Source organism: Patella vulgata, chromosome 3, assembly GCF_932274485.2.
Source record: "Patella vulgata chromosome 3, xgPatVulg1.2, whole genome shotgun sequence".
Taxonomy (NCBI): domain Eukaryota; kingdom Metazoa; phylum Mollusca; class Gastropoda; family Patellidae; genus Patella; species Patella vulgata.
In genome coordinates, this window is record NC_065881.2 from 74,462,594 (window position 1) to 74,479,338 (window position 16,745).

The window sequence follows — 16,745 nt, forward strand, 5'->3', positions numbered from 1 at the left end:
AGTACAACACATGTATACTCTAATCTGGATTTTATCCGCATTTTAAACATAAAGAATAAAGAAGAATATACTGTGTAATTAGGTCATTTTTTCTAGAGTGTATATTATACTATAATTGTACTATAACTGTCTACACATGTATTTTCGACATATTTAATTTATGTATCGAGAAATGTTTTTGTATTATAATTATTATTATTATTAAGAACAAATAAAGAAGAAAAAAAAAAAAGAATGTACATACACTATATTTCCATGTCGATCACTTTTTGCAATTCTTTGGGCTATTAACAAAGAAACGCTCGAGTGGGGTCAGTTGGTGGTGAATTCATTCAGAATTTATATCTGAAATAACTGTGCGTTAATAGGAATTGATATTCGTTTCATTTAATGGGTACGTGTGTATAATTTTTATTAACCAGGGGAGGACAACTCTCGCAGTTACCCCTAGCAACCGTTTGTAAATAATCCATCGACAAGTTACAGATTATTTCAGACCAACTGTAAAAGAAAACAGCCAGCTTCTCTCATGAACCCCACGACGATTTAACAGCCAAAATGTCTGAGGTAAGATTATGACCAGAAATAAACACTACCTATATTGAATTGTTGAAACGACAGACCGTTATCTAACGGTACAGCTTTCAAATGTATCGACTTGACAAAACAGTGAATGGCCGATCTGCCTCAGTCATTGACTTACAACATTCGACCGGTTACAAGACTTAGCCTAATAATGAAATACGATTTAGATAGATATCTAAACTCATATTTAATACTAATAGACATAATTATGGTCGCTAGGCCTTCACACAAAAACAAATAACGTGAGAAAAAGAGAAAATCTGATCATGACGGACTACCGACTAGGCAATGGCATCTTTTACTCAAATTACTGGGCCTGCCTGTGCCCCCAGTAAATAAATAATTAGGATTAGATCTACAATGTATTTAAAATAAGCAAATTCAGTAACATTTTTTCCATTTTATAGAATAAGTTAGTACCGTTACTGTGACTAAATCATACATGATCATGATGCTACAGTAAGCATGTGTCATTTTAAAGATAGGCCTATAGACTATTTCTATAGGAATCACTGTGCTTGCAAACTACAATATTGTGATTGTGAACGAAAGATAAATCTCTAATAAGAATTTTGTCTAAAATGGATATCATTCAGTAGTTTTACAAAGGCATAGTGGAATTGAAATTTCAACGATATGCTCGATCACTAAGTACGTAAAAACCTGTTGTCATTTTGTTGTCTGCAAAAATTCATTAATAAACCTGTTTTAAAACTGATTGAATCCATGCCAGGACATTTATATCTAGCATTGGTATTTTGATTTTGATTTCTTAAAGATACATTATTGGAGATTTTTATAGAGAGTTGGCCATTCTTGCTATAACAGTTCAAAAGTAGATGATGAAAGAAGAATATATTGAAAAATTCAGTCAAATTACTTTATTCTGAACATAGTTATCATCGTTGTAATATTTGCCTAGAAATGGTAGCGAAATTTGTCTTCACCTTCGCGGATCGTTTGATTGACAGACGTTAACTCCACCTACATATCTCGATTATCAAGTAAAGTTTTCAATGGCATACGGAAACGCTTTACAGCGGCCTCGCTAAGTACACTTTATCATTTAGCCTCGATCTAACTGACGTGTTTTCATCAGGTTACCCCTTATCTGATTTAATCAATTAGTGAAATCCTATTTAAATCCGAGCTGTAGCCGAGCCATCCGTGGGTCTACAGAGTTGATTTTGGTCTTGTTGTTTAAATAAAGATCTAATTTATAATTTCTATAACATCTGAAGCCTAAATTAAGACTTGCAATAATCAGATTTAGCTCTTGCATAATGCATGTTTAATTAAATGTTAAATGATCATTATGAGCATATATTACTAATATTAATAGTATCCTGGATTAAGCTGTGAGCAATTTGATATTTTAACGAAAAATGCAATAAATGACACATCGTCACTTTAACTTTAGATCCTGACAACCCCAAGTTTGGCTGACTAATGTTTCTGTCGTTCAGCAAGTCAGTTTGTTGTTGCAGGATTTTTTCTGAATTTTGTAATGTATCATTTATAGTGATTATTATTATTTAGTTTCGAATGCCGATGATGTATTTTTGTTCTTTGATTTGCAGGAAAAGAAAGAAGTTAAAGATGGAAAGGTGTCCATAGATGACACGGCCTTTGAGGCTTTAGAGAAAGATTTCTCAGAGGTAAATTTAATTGCTCAGTAAGGCTGTCAACAAAAATCGATACAGATCTTCCACGATACATGTCGCAATACAGAATTTGGTGTTACCATTTTTTACTCTACTTTCATTTTCTTTGCAAGTAGACTTTTGATGGCAGTTTTTATTCCATTAAGTAGTTCCTGTCATTTTCAACTTTGTGTCGGACATGCATTAATGATGTCAATAATTAATGTTCCGGACAAATTTGCAGGAGCCAGAGGGATTGTGTCTGACAACGTTTGAATTTGTGCCGGACAATGTCTGACAGGTGCCTTATGTCCAGACTATATCTAAGCACACTTTTTATTTTTTAATTCAATTCATTTGTTGTACTAAAATGTTAGTTTGGTATCATCAGACATAAGTATTGCATCAGACATTCTTCGGAAAATTCCACAAATAAGTATTGCAATACATATTGGAATACATTTGACTGTTTTGCAATATGCTCAGTTAGAACTGTACATGTTTATTAGTTTTATTGTAATAAGGTTATTATAAAGCATGTACTTTGATAACTTCACCAGAGCTTTTAACGTAAGGATTCATTTATATGTTAATATATTGATACTGCTAATCAATCTTTATATTTCTTTTCTTCAGGTCCTCAATGAGTTGATGGGAGATAGAAGTTTAGAAAAATTTAGGATCGAGTATGAAAAACTTCACAAGGCTTTGAAAAAATCACATGAAAGTGAAAAGCGGTTAATGCAAAAATGCCGAGAATTAAATTCGGAGATTGTTGCCAACTCTGCCAAAGTTTCTACAGCCTTGAAACTATCTCAAGAAGATCAAGCTACTATTGCATCTTTGAAAAAGGTTTGTATTTTTAGCAGCAAATAATTATGTTCGACCCATAGAAAATTTAGTCAATGATAGGCTAAGAACATTGTGTACTACACTATTATAACAGTCAGGTATATAGTTATACATGTGTCTAGGGAGACAGGGAAATGGGGTTTAACTTCCACTCAACAAATTTTGGTACCAGCATTGAGCATGGTACAATTTATATTAAATTAATTTGGTTAATGGCCTGGTTAATATTTTTCTCTCTCTAAGTCCCACCTTCTCCTGCATACTCTATTGTATAGCAAGTTTCTTTAATTTAAACTTTAAATGTAATAAATTTATCCATAATCATTTTTTGGCATTTTAGGAAATCGAAAAAGCATGGAAAATGGTTGATACGGCTCATGAGAAGGAAACTCGAGGAAGGGAGACAATTCAATCATTGAAGATGGAGATCGCTAATCTGAGTAAACTGGTAGAACAAGGAGCAGGGTTAACTATGGGTCAAGAACATAGGTAAAAAAGAATACACTGGTTTTTGTTTCCTAATTCTGAGCAATATAACATTATTATGAAGTCACACTAACCTTGACTTGCATTATGTTAATGTTGAATAGCTTCTTGACCCTCTTCCCCTCCCTCTCCCCATTCCTGTTTTAGGAACATGTCGTAATAAAGCAAACCATGTAGTTTAGATCCTAATGCAATTCCTTTACAAGTTGTACAGAGATTCAATATACGTAAAACTCGTGCCTTAATTTAAAAGGGGATATTGACAAATGCCTGATATGATTGATGGATAAAAGAAAGTAGTCATAACTATTACTATTAATTATTTTATATTTTCAGTGTGAATGAACTTTTGAAAATAAAAGAAGAATTAACAAAAGAAAGAGATGAACAGTTTTCAGAAATTACACGTCTCCGTGAAAAATTGGCAGAAGCTAACACACAGCAACAGCAACTTGAACAAAACCAAGTTGAGACAGAAGAGAAGATTCAAGAGGTATGATAAAATTCAGCTTCTTTATTTTTTTTATCGAATTTGATCACATTTTGATTTTGATATCTGAATTTCTGTCATTCAATCTTGCGGCACATAATACCGCTTTTCACATTTTAATATCTCATGTTTTTTTCACGTAGCCTCAAAGTATTAACCGACGTTGGGGCGTATCAAAATATGTTAATTTAAAAAAGCTCTAGATAATAAAATTGATCAATTTGTTTTGCTATTTTAGTTGAACCAAGATATTCAGATGAGAAATAATGAAGCCCAGCGTGAAACTAGAAAGAAAGATAAAGTTGAAAGAGAGCTGAAACAAGCTAGGGCAGATTTAGATTCGAAAATCTCAGAAATAAAATCAATGCAGAATAATATCGAACGTCAGAAACAGGAAAATACAAAACTTGAACAGCAATTGAAAGAACAAAGAGTAAGTAAAATTACAATTATTCATTATAAAAAAACGAAACGTCCAATACAATGTCCATCAATTAAAACAGTCAAATGATCATTTTACAGTTTTGTGAAATTTAAATCTTTCTAAAAAAATAGTTCAATTCTGGTCAGTACTGATGAAGATACGATCAACTGATCATTTCGAAGACATTTGGCCTCCTCTTTTGGCTATCTTCCAAGTTGAGTACAAGTTCTTTATCCAAAAATATTTATCGGTGTTGGGTTTTGAATGAGAGATCAGCTACTGAAGATATCAAAATGATTTATTTATATATTTATCTGTATTAGGTTTTGAATGAGAGATCAGCTATTGAAGATGTTGAAATGATATATTTGTATATTTATCTGTGTTAGGTTTTGAATGAGAGAGCTATTAAAGATGCTGAACATCTCAACACTCGAGTACAGAAACTACAGGCTGATAATGAGACTCAGATATTGAATGCTGATGCACTAGCCAATGAAAATCAAACAAGGGTTGCTGAGCTCAAGGTATGTGGTTTAACCCCAAGTTTTTTTCTTAGTACCATTGTTCACATCCACAGGGGGGTCACGGTGGCTAAGTGGTTAAGACGCTGGCTTGCTAGTCTGGAGGTCAGGTGTTCGATCCCTGCATTGGCTGAGAAAGTTCATCCCGATTTTCCAGTGTGGTTCCCCCTTGTCAGTGATGCAGGACGGAGGGCCTGACAAGGACAGCTGTCTAGTCATTCGGATGGGACAAAAAAAACCCGAGGTCTTGTGTACACATTGGCATGCACGTAAAAGATCCTTTGACAGTTTGAATTCGATATAAGTAGGCCATAGTGCCACCGTCCGGGCAAAATTTGCCTTATAGCACACTGTATGGCGTATGCCCGTCTTCATTGGTCCAGTTCGGAGCAGAGCAGTAGGACGTTAAACTCCATTTCATTTCATTTACGTCCATTGTTTTGTATGTATCTTTATAAAACCACAATAAAATCTGCCCAGCTACAAAATACATATTACATATTACATCAAGTCAAATGTTTTCAAAATGAAACTTAACGAAATGTAGTTCAGCATCTTATTTTTATGCACCAGGTGTGCAAATGTAGATGGACATACACCATACATTGAGCTATGTGGGAAAGTTTTCCCGGACGCCAATGCTATTATGTTAAAAAATGTAATTATGTAGCAAGTTGGCAACTAAAATAACGTTTATTTGGAGTAAATACCAGAGATAAAGCTCTAAGAATTTTAAATTAATCTACATATTCAATATTAAAGGCTTATTAGTGATGAAAAATTATTCAGGCTTACTTAAGCTTGTTGCTGCTTTAATCTGGTAAATATAGAATTAAATTTCTATCCAATACGAAATTTTTATTTTCAGCAAAAAGAAGAAGAGGTTATGTCATTGAAATCAGAAACTCAAAAATTGAACAAATCTCGAGACACTATCAATAGAAAGTTATTGGCAATAGAAAGTAACAAGATCGAGATAGAAAAACAGAAAGATCTATTACGTGGACAGATTGTTGGATTAGAGAGAGGTTTGTAAATAGTTGATAAATGATCTCTTGAACTGAATACTACAATTGAAATATTCAATGTTTTTAGAGATGAATCCGCATGGTTTCTCTCTGTTTTTTTTTCACTGCTAAAGCTCCGTACGTGCAAGCAAATTATTAAAATAAAGTTGAACCTGACGTTAAACTTACCCTTTCTAAATTACATTTTTGTTCTGATGAAAAACAATTCTGGTTGATATCTATCCAGGAAGTTGTAACTGATATGTATCATGCAGGTTCTAACCGATATGTATCATGCAGGTTCTAGCGGATGTGTATCATGCAGGTTCTAGCTGATGTGTATCATGCAGGTTCTAACCGATATGTATCATGCAGGTTCTAACCGATATGTATCATGCAGGTTCTAGCGGATGTGTATCATGCAGGTTCTAGTTGATGTGTATCATGCAGGTTCTAGCGGATGTGTATCATGCAGGTTCTAACTGATATGTATCATGCAGGTTCTAACCGATGTGTATCATGCAGGTTCTAGCTGATGTGTATCATGCAGGTTCTAACCAATGTGTATCATGCAGGTTCTAACCGATATGTATCATGCAGGTTCTAGCGGATGTGTATCATGCAGGTTCTAGCGGATGTGTATCATGCAGGTTCTAGCTGATGTGTATCATGCAGGTTATAGCCGATATGTATCATGGAAGTTCTAATCGATATGTATCATGCAGGTTCTAGCTGATATGTATCATGAAAGTTCTAATCGATATGTATCATGTAGGTTATAGCTGATATGTATCATGCAATTTCTAACCAATATGTATCATGCAGATTATAACCGAATAAATCTGTTGTAGCACTTTTCATAATCTTCAATGATCAATCTATATTAAATGTTGGGAGCTTCTATGCATATCATTTTCGGTAACTTTCAACACGTTTTTTCATAAGGATTTCATTAGTTACTTTTTAGACATTTTTTCTTTCTGCTTGGTAGCCATCGAATCTTGTAGTGGAAGTTAGATCTCTTCCTCGTATACAGAAAATGAATTTGAAATTAATAGAGCAGGCAGTGCCTGAAAATAACTGATTAAAATTTGATTCACCTTTATTTATATTAATCAACCTCTCTATTTCTGTTTTCTAGAATTGGATGCTGCTAAGAAACAGGGTGAAATGGATCGTAAAGCTATTGATGATTTGGTTAGAGAAAGAGACATCTTGAATAAAGTAAGATCTGGTTTCAGATATTTTTTTATTTATAAACCATGTTAATCAGGATATCTAAATGAAATTGGGGAACAGGCTTAGCCTATGTAAAACTCTCTCCTATAAATAAATATAAATATATCAAGGGGATACTCAACTGAATGTTCCAGAATTGAATTCTCTCAATCCCCAAATTAGTGACAATCAAGTCAAAAGAGGGATTTCGGGCAACAAGGCATAAAGAAAATATCTCAACCAACCAAGACAGCTGAAACATATACCTTGTGTTTAATTACATCATGATTCTGCTCACAACACCTCCGTTGTCGGAACTAACAGAACTGTGACAGGACTGAATTGCAGTTCTGTTAAATCGGGACATTCTGTACTGACAATCGAGCATCCCCCTAATAATAATAATATTAATATGAAAATGAAATGTAATGGAGTTTAATGAATACATCAAGTCTGCCTCTGAAATGGGTGAAGGGATGCAACACTGTCAAAGTATGTTGTGATTTGAGTCAAATCTGAAAAACTCGGTTTTTAAGGTTTAACTTTTTCTAAAATAAATCAATATGTACCCCATCCTTATGCTTAGTCAGATATTCCCAACAAATTCCTAGAAGTGGTGATTTTATAAGAGAATAAGAGTTGTTGACAAATCGACCAACAAAAAAGAGGAAATACAAATCAGAATGACATTTATGTAAAATGTATGCAATAAAATTATTAATTTGTCATATAAAATTTTTCTGTATGTCTTTTCAGCATTTATTGAAAGCAATGGGTGGTACCCAGAAACAGCTTCATCTTGTTAAATTACACGAACAATCCAAGAAAAACTTGGAACAGGAAATCTACCAATATAAGGAAGAAGCTCAGAAACAGAGAAAGATTATTTACCAGTTAGAGAAAGAACGAGATCGTTATATTAACGAAGCTAGTGACTTAACACAAAAGGTATTGTTTTAACTACTTGAAAAAACAAAAATAAAATGTTAAAAATAGAGTTTGTAAGCGTAACAAACCAGTTTATGACAAAAGCAATTTTTAGTCAAAATCTGCTTTAGTTTTAACATAATGGAAAAAGTAATGTGTAGTCAAAATTTGCTTCAGTTTTAACATAATGGAAAACACAATTTGTAGTCAAAATTTGTTTTAGATTCAACATAATGGAAAAAACAATGTGTAGTCAAAATTTGTTTTAGTTTAAACCTAATGGAAAAAGCATAATTTTAGTTTCAACATAATTTTTAAACTTTTTTAGATATAATAATTGCTTATTATTCCATAAAATAGCGATACAATGTCTTGTAATTAAATAATAATGATCGCTTTATATAATTATCAGTCTCTGTTAAGATTTTCTAAAATAATATTTTATAATTTCCACAAAGAAGTCCTGAAATTGAATTACAATATAATGGCTATATTATCTCGATCTGTCAAGATTTTCTAGAATAAAATATATTTTATAATTTCCACAGGTATTACAACATATGGAAGAGGTGAAAGTACGTGAGATGCAGATCTTTGATTACAAAAAGAAAATTGCTGAGGCTGAGACGAAATTAAAACAACAACAGAATCTGTATGAAGCTGTTAGAAGTGACAGAAATCTCTACAGTAAAAATCTTATTGAATCACAGGTATATGAATATTTATCATTCTATTACCTGCTGTAACTTGTGTAAAATTTTAATTAATTTATTAACCAAAGTATTTTTTAGATCTGAATTTGTCCCTATAACTGTATTTTTAGAACAATTTGCTCGTATAACTGTATTTTTAGAAAAGAATTTGCCCCTATAACTGTATTTTTAGAACAGAATTTGCCCCTATAACTGTTTTTTTAGAACAGAATCTGACCCTGTAACTGTATTTTTAGAACAGAATCTGACCCTATAACTGTATTTTTGGTATAAGTGATATTTTGAGTACATTTCAACATGGATAAAGTCCTGAAAAATTAGATATTGTCCAAAAGGTACAAATGATGATCAGCACAATAAAATTAATGATTTTATTGATATTTTAGGATGAGATCACAGAAATGAGACGTAAGTTGAAGATCATGAATCATCAAATAGATCAGTTGAAAGAAGAAATTCAGGCTAAGGAAGCTGCCTTGGTGAAAGAACATCTGGAACATCAACGAGTGGATAAAGAAAAGGACACACTTAAAGCTGAATTACAGAAAATGAAACAACAGGCATCAGAAAGTAAAGCTTACATTGAAGCTCAAGAAGCTGAGGAAAGGAAATTATTGAAGATTATTGCTGAGGCTGATGCGGAACGAGTTAGACAAAAGAAAGAACTGGATCAGGTAACTATATGGATGTTGTTTGATAATTTAAGATTCAAATAGCCAGATATAAAAAAAGAAATACAGGTTGCCACACCCAAATCAAATCAAATCAAAATGGGTATTCTTGATGAATGGAGGGAGGAAGTTCCAAAATTAATTTTTAAAATTTATCTTTTTAATTAATGATTTTGTCTTTGGTAAAACAGTTGGCATTTCTACCAAATAAGTCATGGCTTTAATTGTGTTTTAGAAATTTTTGAACCCATTATTCAGCCTTATTATTTTATAAAAGCAAACTAAGATTTTATTGTTTTATTCTTCAGGTAATCAGTGAAAGAGATATTTTGGGTACCCAACTTGTGAGACGTAACGATGAATTAGCTCTTCTATATGAAAAGATTAAGATACAACAATCTGTGTTGAACAAGGGTGAAATACAGTATAATCAACGTATTGAAGATATCCGAGTGTTGAAACTTGAAATTAAGAAACTGAGAAGAGAAAAGACTATTTTACAGAAGAGTGTTGCTAATGTTGAAGATCTCCGGTGAGTTATTAAATTGATTGATTTCTGATTTTGTCATAAAAGAAAACAGAAATTGGGGGGAATAATCATAATTGAATGTATTTATGATGTCATAATTGAATGTATTTATGATATCATAATTGAATGTATTTATGATGTCATAATTGAATATATTTATGATGTCATAATTGAAATTGTCTTAAAGATACATTATGGGAGATAAGATAAAGAGATGGCAGTTCTCGCTATAATAGTTAAAAACTAGATAGTGTAAAGGTAATTTGCTGAAAATTTCAGTCAAATTGATCCACTATGAGCCGAGAAAGAAGCGGGTGAAATTTTTGCATAGTCTCGGTCATCATTACTAAAATCATTAATATAAACAGCATATAGTCTCGATTATCCACTTTTTCTGATTTAATTATCAGTGGCCGTCAGCGGCATATAGGAATCTTATCCAGCCAACATCGAAGGCTAGCCTTGACATCGAGAGTTTATTATGGTCTGGATAAGTTAATTAATGTCTAATTGATAATTTAGATAACATTTCAGGCCTAAAGAAAGACTTGTAATAAGCAGATTTTGCTCTTGCATAATGCATGTTTAAGTGAAATTATTTATGATGTTATAAGAGAAATTGTCTTTAGTGAAATTATTTATGATGTCATATAAGTGAGATTATTTATGTCATAATTGCAATTATTTTTGATGTCATAATTGCAATTATTTATGATGTCATATATGAAACTATTTATTTCATAATTGTAATTATTTATGAATTTTTTTTTGATGTCATGAATGAAATTATATATGATGTCATAAGTAAAATTATTTGAAATTTTATATGATGTCATAATTGACATTATTTATGATGTCATAATTGACATTATGTATGATGTCATAATTGACATTATGTATGATGTCAAAATTGACATTATGTATGATGTCATAATAGACATTATTTATGATGTCATAATAGACATTATTTATGATGTCACAATTGAAATTGTCTTTATTGAAATTATTTATATCGCAAATGGAAATATTTTACGATAATATAATTAAAATTATTTATGATACAATTTATTGTTGTCACAATTCTAATTATTTACGAAGTCATAATTCAAATTACTTTAAATATTTATGCTATTATTGACATCTTGTTTGCAAAATCATTGATTTATACTTGGTATGTCAGCATTCAGCACAGTATTAGTAGATGTACAGGTATTGATAAGTTTATGAATTATACATTTTCAGACGTGAAGTTTATCATATTCAACGTGAGTTATTGAGAGAAAGAACGCGATGTAAAGCTCTGGAGGAAGAATTAGAAAACCCAATGAACATTCATAGATGGAGGAAACTGGAGGTAGGATAAAGTTCTTTTTAAAGTCTAAAAAATATTTACATCAATCTAATTTTATTTTTTGAAAGTATAATTTATAAAACAATAAATTGTGTCAGTGATCAATCTAAATTTAATTTATGGAAAATTTTAATTTTTCAGGGAAGTGATCCAAGTACATTTGAAATGATCCAGAAGATTCACACCCTACAGAAACGATTGATCCAAAAAACCGAAGAAGTTGTTGAGAAAGAATTATTGATTCAAGAAAAAGAAAAACTTTATTTAGAATTAAAACATATTTTAGCTCGACAACCTGGACCTGAGGTTGCAGAACAATTACAGATCTATCAACAAACCTTGAAAGAAAAAACAAAACAAATGAAGGTAGGGATAATATTAAACTACGTTTCTATTTCATCTATATATTATTAGTATTTATCTCTTTAATCTACTTGGACTTGCAATCTGATTAAAATACAGGCCCCGAGTTCACAAAACATTCTCAGACTTAAGTTGAGAATTTACTCAAAATTGTTTGCCTTATTTTAACTAAAATATAGCCCTTTATGAAACTTTTGTTGTTTTAATGTATCAAATACATCAATAAGAAACTATGTGCAAAGTTTTGTGTTTCTGCATCAAAGATATTTCTCATAAACAGTGATTGAAAGTTGAGCAAATTCTCAACATAAGTCTGAGAATGCTTTGTGAACTCGGGGCCACATCTATATTTCGTTTTGTTTTTTATACTCTCGATAGCCTCCACCACATAAAAAACTGACTAGTTGTAGTCTGAGGTCGTGTCAGGGGTCATACGAGCGGCTGTTCACCCTATGAAGTCAGACCTTTGATTTACTAATCAGCGTTTATGTTTATACTGGGATACCCATAGTTCCGTGCACTGCATGCCAAAAACTCGCTGTAACAGACCGTTTAATTGGCTATTCCTCACATCAACCAGAACGCAGGTCATATAACAACTCTTCCAGATCCCAGTGTAGTACTAGTAAAGACAAGTAAAACGAAATTTTGAACTATGAAAAATGAAACGAAATAGGATCTGTGTTTTAATCAGATTGATGAACTTTGTTAATTTGTTTACAGTTTACAGCTGATGGACATAAGATACATTTTTCATAAGAAAGCAATCTCAATCAACATATCATAAATCTAGTTGTCTTCTTCTAGTAGGTATTTGAGGTTGCTTCCAACTAGGGTGACATCGCAGGCAATAAAAAAATCATTACAATTATTTCTTTTTTCCGGGCTTACATTTTCCATGTAGGAGTACAGTCGATGACTCATCCTAAAAATATAATATTTGTTAAACTGGCCAGGTTTGATTGAATCTTCTTACTTATTAAATTCTATGTAGGCCTATTGCTTTTTTTTTTAAAGATTTAGTTTAATAATTATTTTTTTATCTGTATTGTAGGCTATGGCGTCAGAGTTGAACATGTATGAATCACAAGTTAATGAATATAAATACGAGATTGAAAGAATAGCACGGGAATTACAAGAAGTCAAGAAGAAATATTTCTTACAGAAAAAGAAAGAACAATCATCGAAGTAAGATATTATAACTTGTTTCATCTGTGTCTGGATTTGCACAATCTGATTGAAATACTCGATCCCTGCATTGGCCGAGAAAGTTCATCCCGATTTTCCGCCGTGGTTCTCCCTTGTCAGTGATGCAGGACGGAGGGCCTGACAAGGACAGCTGTCTAGTCATTCGGATGGGACAAAAAAAACCCGAGGTCTTGTGTACACATTGGCATGCACGTAAAAGATCCTTTGACAGTTTAAATTCGATATAAGAGTAGGCCATAGTGCCACCGTCCGGGCAAAATTTGCCTTATAGCACACTGTATGGCGTATGCCCGTCTTCATTAGCCCCGTTCGGAGCAAAACAGTAGGACGTTAAACCCCATTTCATTTCATTTCTGATTGAAATACAGATTTAAGGCAATATAATTAATATTGACGCAAACTAAAAATAACTTATCAGTGTCAAATACCGATATTTCAGTGAACTTTAAACATACCAATTGTACACCCTTTTATCATTTAATTTAAAACGGAATTATGGAAGATTAATAAAGAGCTGACAGTTCTTGCTATAATAGTTAAAAAATAGATAATGTAAAGAGAATATACTGAAAATTTCAGACAAATTACTTCACTCTGTGCCAAGAAATCCTCTTTTAAATAGCACTGTAACTCCTCATTTTAATAACACTGTAGCCTCGATTGTCATTGTTACCGTTATTACGATAATAAACAAAGTCTCGATTATCCATTTTTACGGTTAATCATCAACAGCCATTGGCAGATTTAGCTCTTGCATAATGTATGTTTAATACCTCTCTTATGGCTTACAATATCTGGGTTTCATCTTGTTGTCCCTTGTGGTTATGTATAGTTTGGTAATACTCACTTTTTCACGTGACAAGGAGTAAGGTCGCCTGTTAACCTCTTGAGTTTTCTTTGGGTCCTCAGATTTCCGCCCACTGCTAAAGACTTCTATGCGCAAGCGAATTATTGAAATAAAACTGAACCATATGTTAGTCCCAAAATGACCTAGTTTTTATTGAGTGGATGTTAAACCCCGTTTCTCTCTCTCTCTCTCCCCTAGCTAGATATAACTGATAAAATGGTGATTGAGTGTAGCCTGGTATACAGAGGCTGAAATTTGTACACTGCATGCAGGGCCCTGAAATACCAAACTTTCGACTTTCAATTTAATCTAGAAACAGAAATTTTATTGTAACATGTTCTCATTATTTTCTTTTTCTTGTAGGGAAAGAGAAAGAGCTATAATCAATACTGGTACTGCAGCTATACAACCACAGCGAACTGATGCAGCAAGATTCACTGGCGGGGGATTTAATTTAAAAACGGCTAAAACAGCAGCATAATCAGTGTACAAACAATTCTTAACGTAATTTATATTAAAAGTGATTTTTTTAAACATATACAAGCATTCTCTTACAAACCTTCCTAATTGTAAGACACTGATGAAACTGCTTCCTTATTAACCCTTTAGCCCTTGGACCCTGATCCTAAAACACCTGAAACTACTCTGGTATCTAAAGTAATGTGAATAGGTGTGAACTATTTAAAGACAGTACACCAGTTCTGTGACCCAGGAAATCTAGGGATGAGTACTTTCATGTCATTTATCTAAATGAGCTACAAAATTTGATGCATGATGCAGAAACATCACTTTTTTTTCTGATTTTCTTTTTTTTTTTACCAAGGGCTAAAGGGTTAATGAATATACCATGTCAAAATACTTATAACAGTTTTAACAAAAGATCCCTTAATTCTATGTCCTCCTTCTCAGAATGTATTGTAATAATGTCTCTTTCTCCTTATTGTAATAATGTAATAATGCATTGAAAGAACACCTTAAATCCAACATGTGATATTGGTTCTCTTAGATTTTGTAATTTGTGTGAATACATATCTTGTATTGTAAGACACATGAATACATTTTTTGTATTGTAACACATTGAATACATATTTTGTATTGTAACACATATTTTAGCAAACCGAACAACCTACACCAAAACCATTAACAGATAATATTAGATATCAGAAAAAGATCTGTCTAATTTCAAGGTTAAAATGGATTATGGAGAATTGTTTTTACATTACTATATGGTTGAATATGGTATTCAGTACAATCTTTTTATCGGAAAGTAAAATCGATCTTTATGGATATTACTTTGATTTTGAATTTTGAATACACAATGCAAAAGAGATAGAAATCATAATAAAATTAATTTTCTTTTTTTGCTTTCGAAAGAAGGGATAGTACTCATAATTTCCTTTATTCTATGATTTGTATAATTTTAAATCTGTTTCACTTCTCTATTGATTTGGATATATGTTTTATTATTTTTAGTGTACTGAATTTGTTATATCTGTGATAAGCATTATTATAATTGTATATAGATACAAAATAGTATTTAATACAATGTTATAATAAAATAACTATTTATTCATCACTTCCTGTGGGGTTTTTTTAATACTGACTGTTTATAGTGAAGACATACAAAATCTGCAGTATCACTTTATTTAGGATGTGGATGTTAGCTAATGTTATTTCACATACACAGCACAGCACAGCACAGCAGACACCCCCCACCACCACCAGCAGTGTCCAGCACACCAACACCACACACAGAGAAAATCTATTCAGCTTACCACTTTGGTACTGTGGTAGTGTATTATGGTGAGTGACCAGATATGAAGTCTTATGAACAATCACCCCTCACAGGAAGAGGGTTAGTGCAAGTCTGCAGTATATATACTGAGCGCCATGGAAAACGGATCACTTAGTTATTCGTATAACAAAATGATCCTGTAAACATATCTTATTTATTTTGCTTCTTATTGTGAACAATATTCAACAATAACAACACATTTGTACACTTATGGATGTTTAATCTGTAATCAAGGGTACAAAGTCAGAGGGGTCAAAACCAAAAGTACGACACAGATGTCAGTAGCGCATGTGTCCTCCACGGGCCATCATCACGGTAGGCTACAGCATTAGCGCGACCCCTGCAAATGTGTACGGCGGTCCGGTGATGAAATGTGAAGCCTCCCCACACCATTACACTTCCCCCACCCCATCGATTTGTTTCGAAGACACAGCAGTCTGCAAGACGTTCCCAAAGACGTCTCCACACACGTTGACGGCCATCATCGTGATAAAGATGAAAGCGACTCTCATCACTGAAGAGCACACTTTGCCAGTCTACTCTTCTCCATGTCTGGTGTCCTTGAACCCATATCAAACGCCACTGGCGGTCCCTGAGGAAAGCTCCAACATAAGGTCGTCGTACACGGAGCCCTACTTCTCTTAGACGATGTCTTACGGTGTTGGCACTTACGGGTCCTTGTCTTCCGACGACTGCTGCACCTGTTCGGGTCGCTGGGCGGAATCTGTCACGCAGATGAGTGACCCGGATGTAGCGGTCTTGAGCCTGGGTTGTAACGCGTTGTGGACCAGGACGTTGATGGTCACGTGTTGATCCAGTAACTCGAACACGTTCCACCAACCTTACAATAGTGGACTGATGACAATTGAAGTGCCTGGCAATAGCACTTGTATACATGCCAGCCCTGGACATTCACATGGCTTCATTCCGTTGAAGGACGGAGGGGCTGACAAGGAAAGCTGTCTAGTCGTTCGGATGGGACGAAAAACCGAGGTCCCGTGTACACATTGGCGTGCACGTAAAAGATCCCTTGACAGTTGGAATTCGATATAAGAGTAGGCCGTAGTGCCGCTGTCCGGACAAAATTTCCCTCATAGCACACTGTATGGCG

General features: G+C 33.3%; 1 protein-coding gene across 1 annotated transcript; it reads left to right on the forward strand.

Moving 5' to 3' along the window:
• Positions 1-434: 434 nt before the first annotated feature.
• On the forward strand, positions 435-15,412 carry LOC126815113 (cilia- and flagella-associated protein 58). The gene is made up of 17 exons (XM_056099535.1): positions 435-567; positions 2,166-2,243; positions 2,865-3,080; positions 3,421-3,569; positions 3,903-4,059; positions 4,295-4,489; positions 4,870-5,007; positions 5,873-6,032; positions 7,153-7,235; positions 7,986-8,177; positions 8,705-8,866; positions 9,256-9,543; positions 9,849-10,072; positions 11,312-11,423; positions 11,562-11,786; positions 12,838-12,971; positions 14,203-15,412. The coding sequence occupies exons 1-17, from the start codon at positions 559-561 to the stop codon at positions 14,318-14,320; spliced, it is 2,640 nt and encodes an 879-aa protein (XP_055955510.1). The 5' UTR covers positions 435-558; the 3' UTR covers positions 14,321-15,412.
• Positions 15,413-16,745: the final 1,333 nt, after the last annotated feature.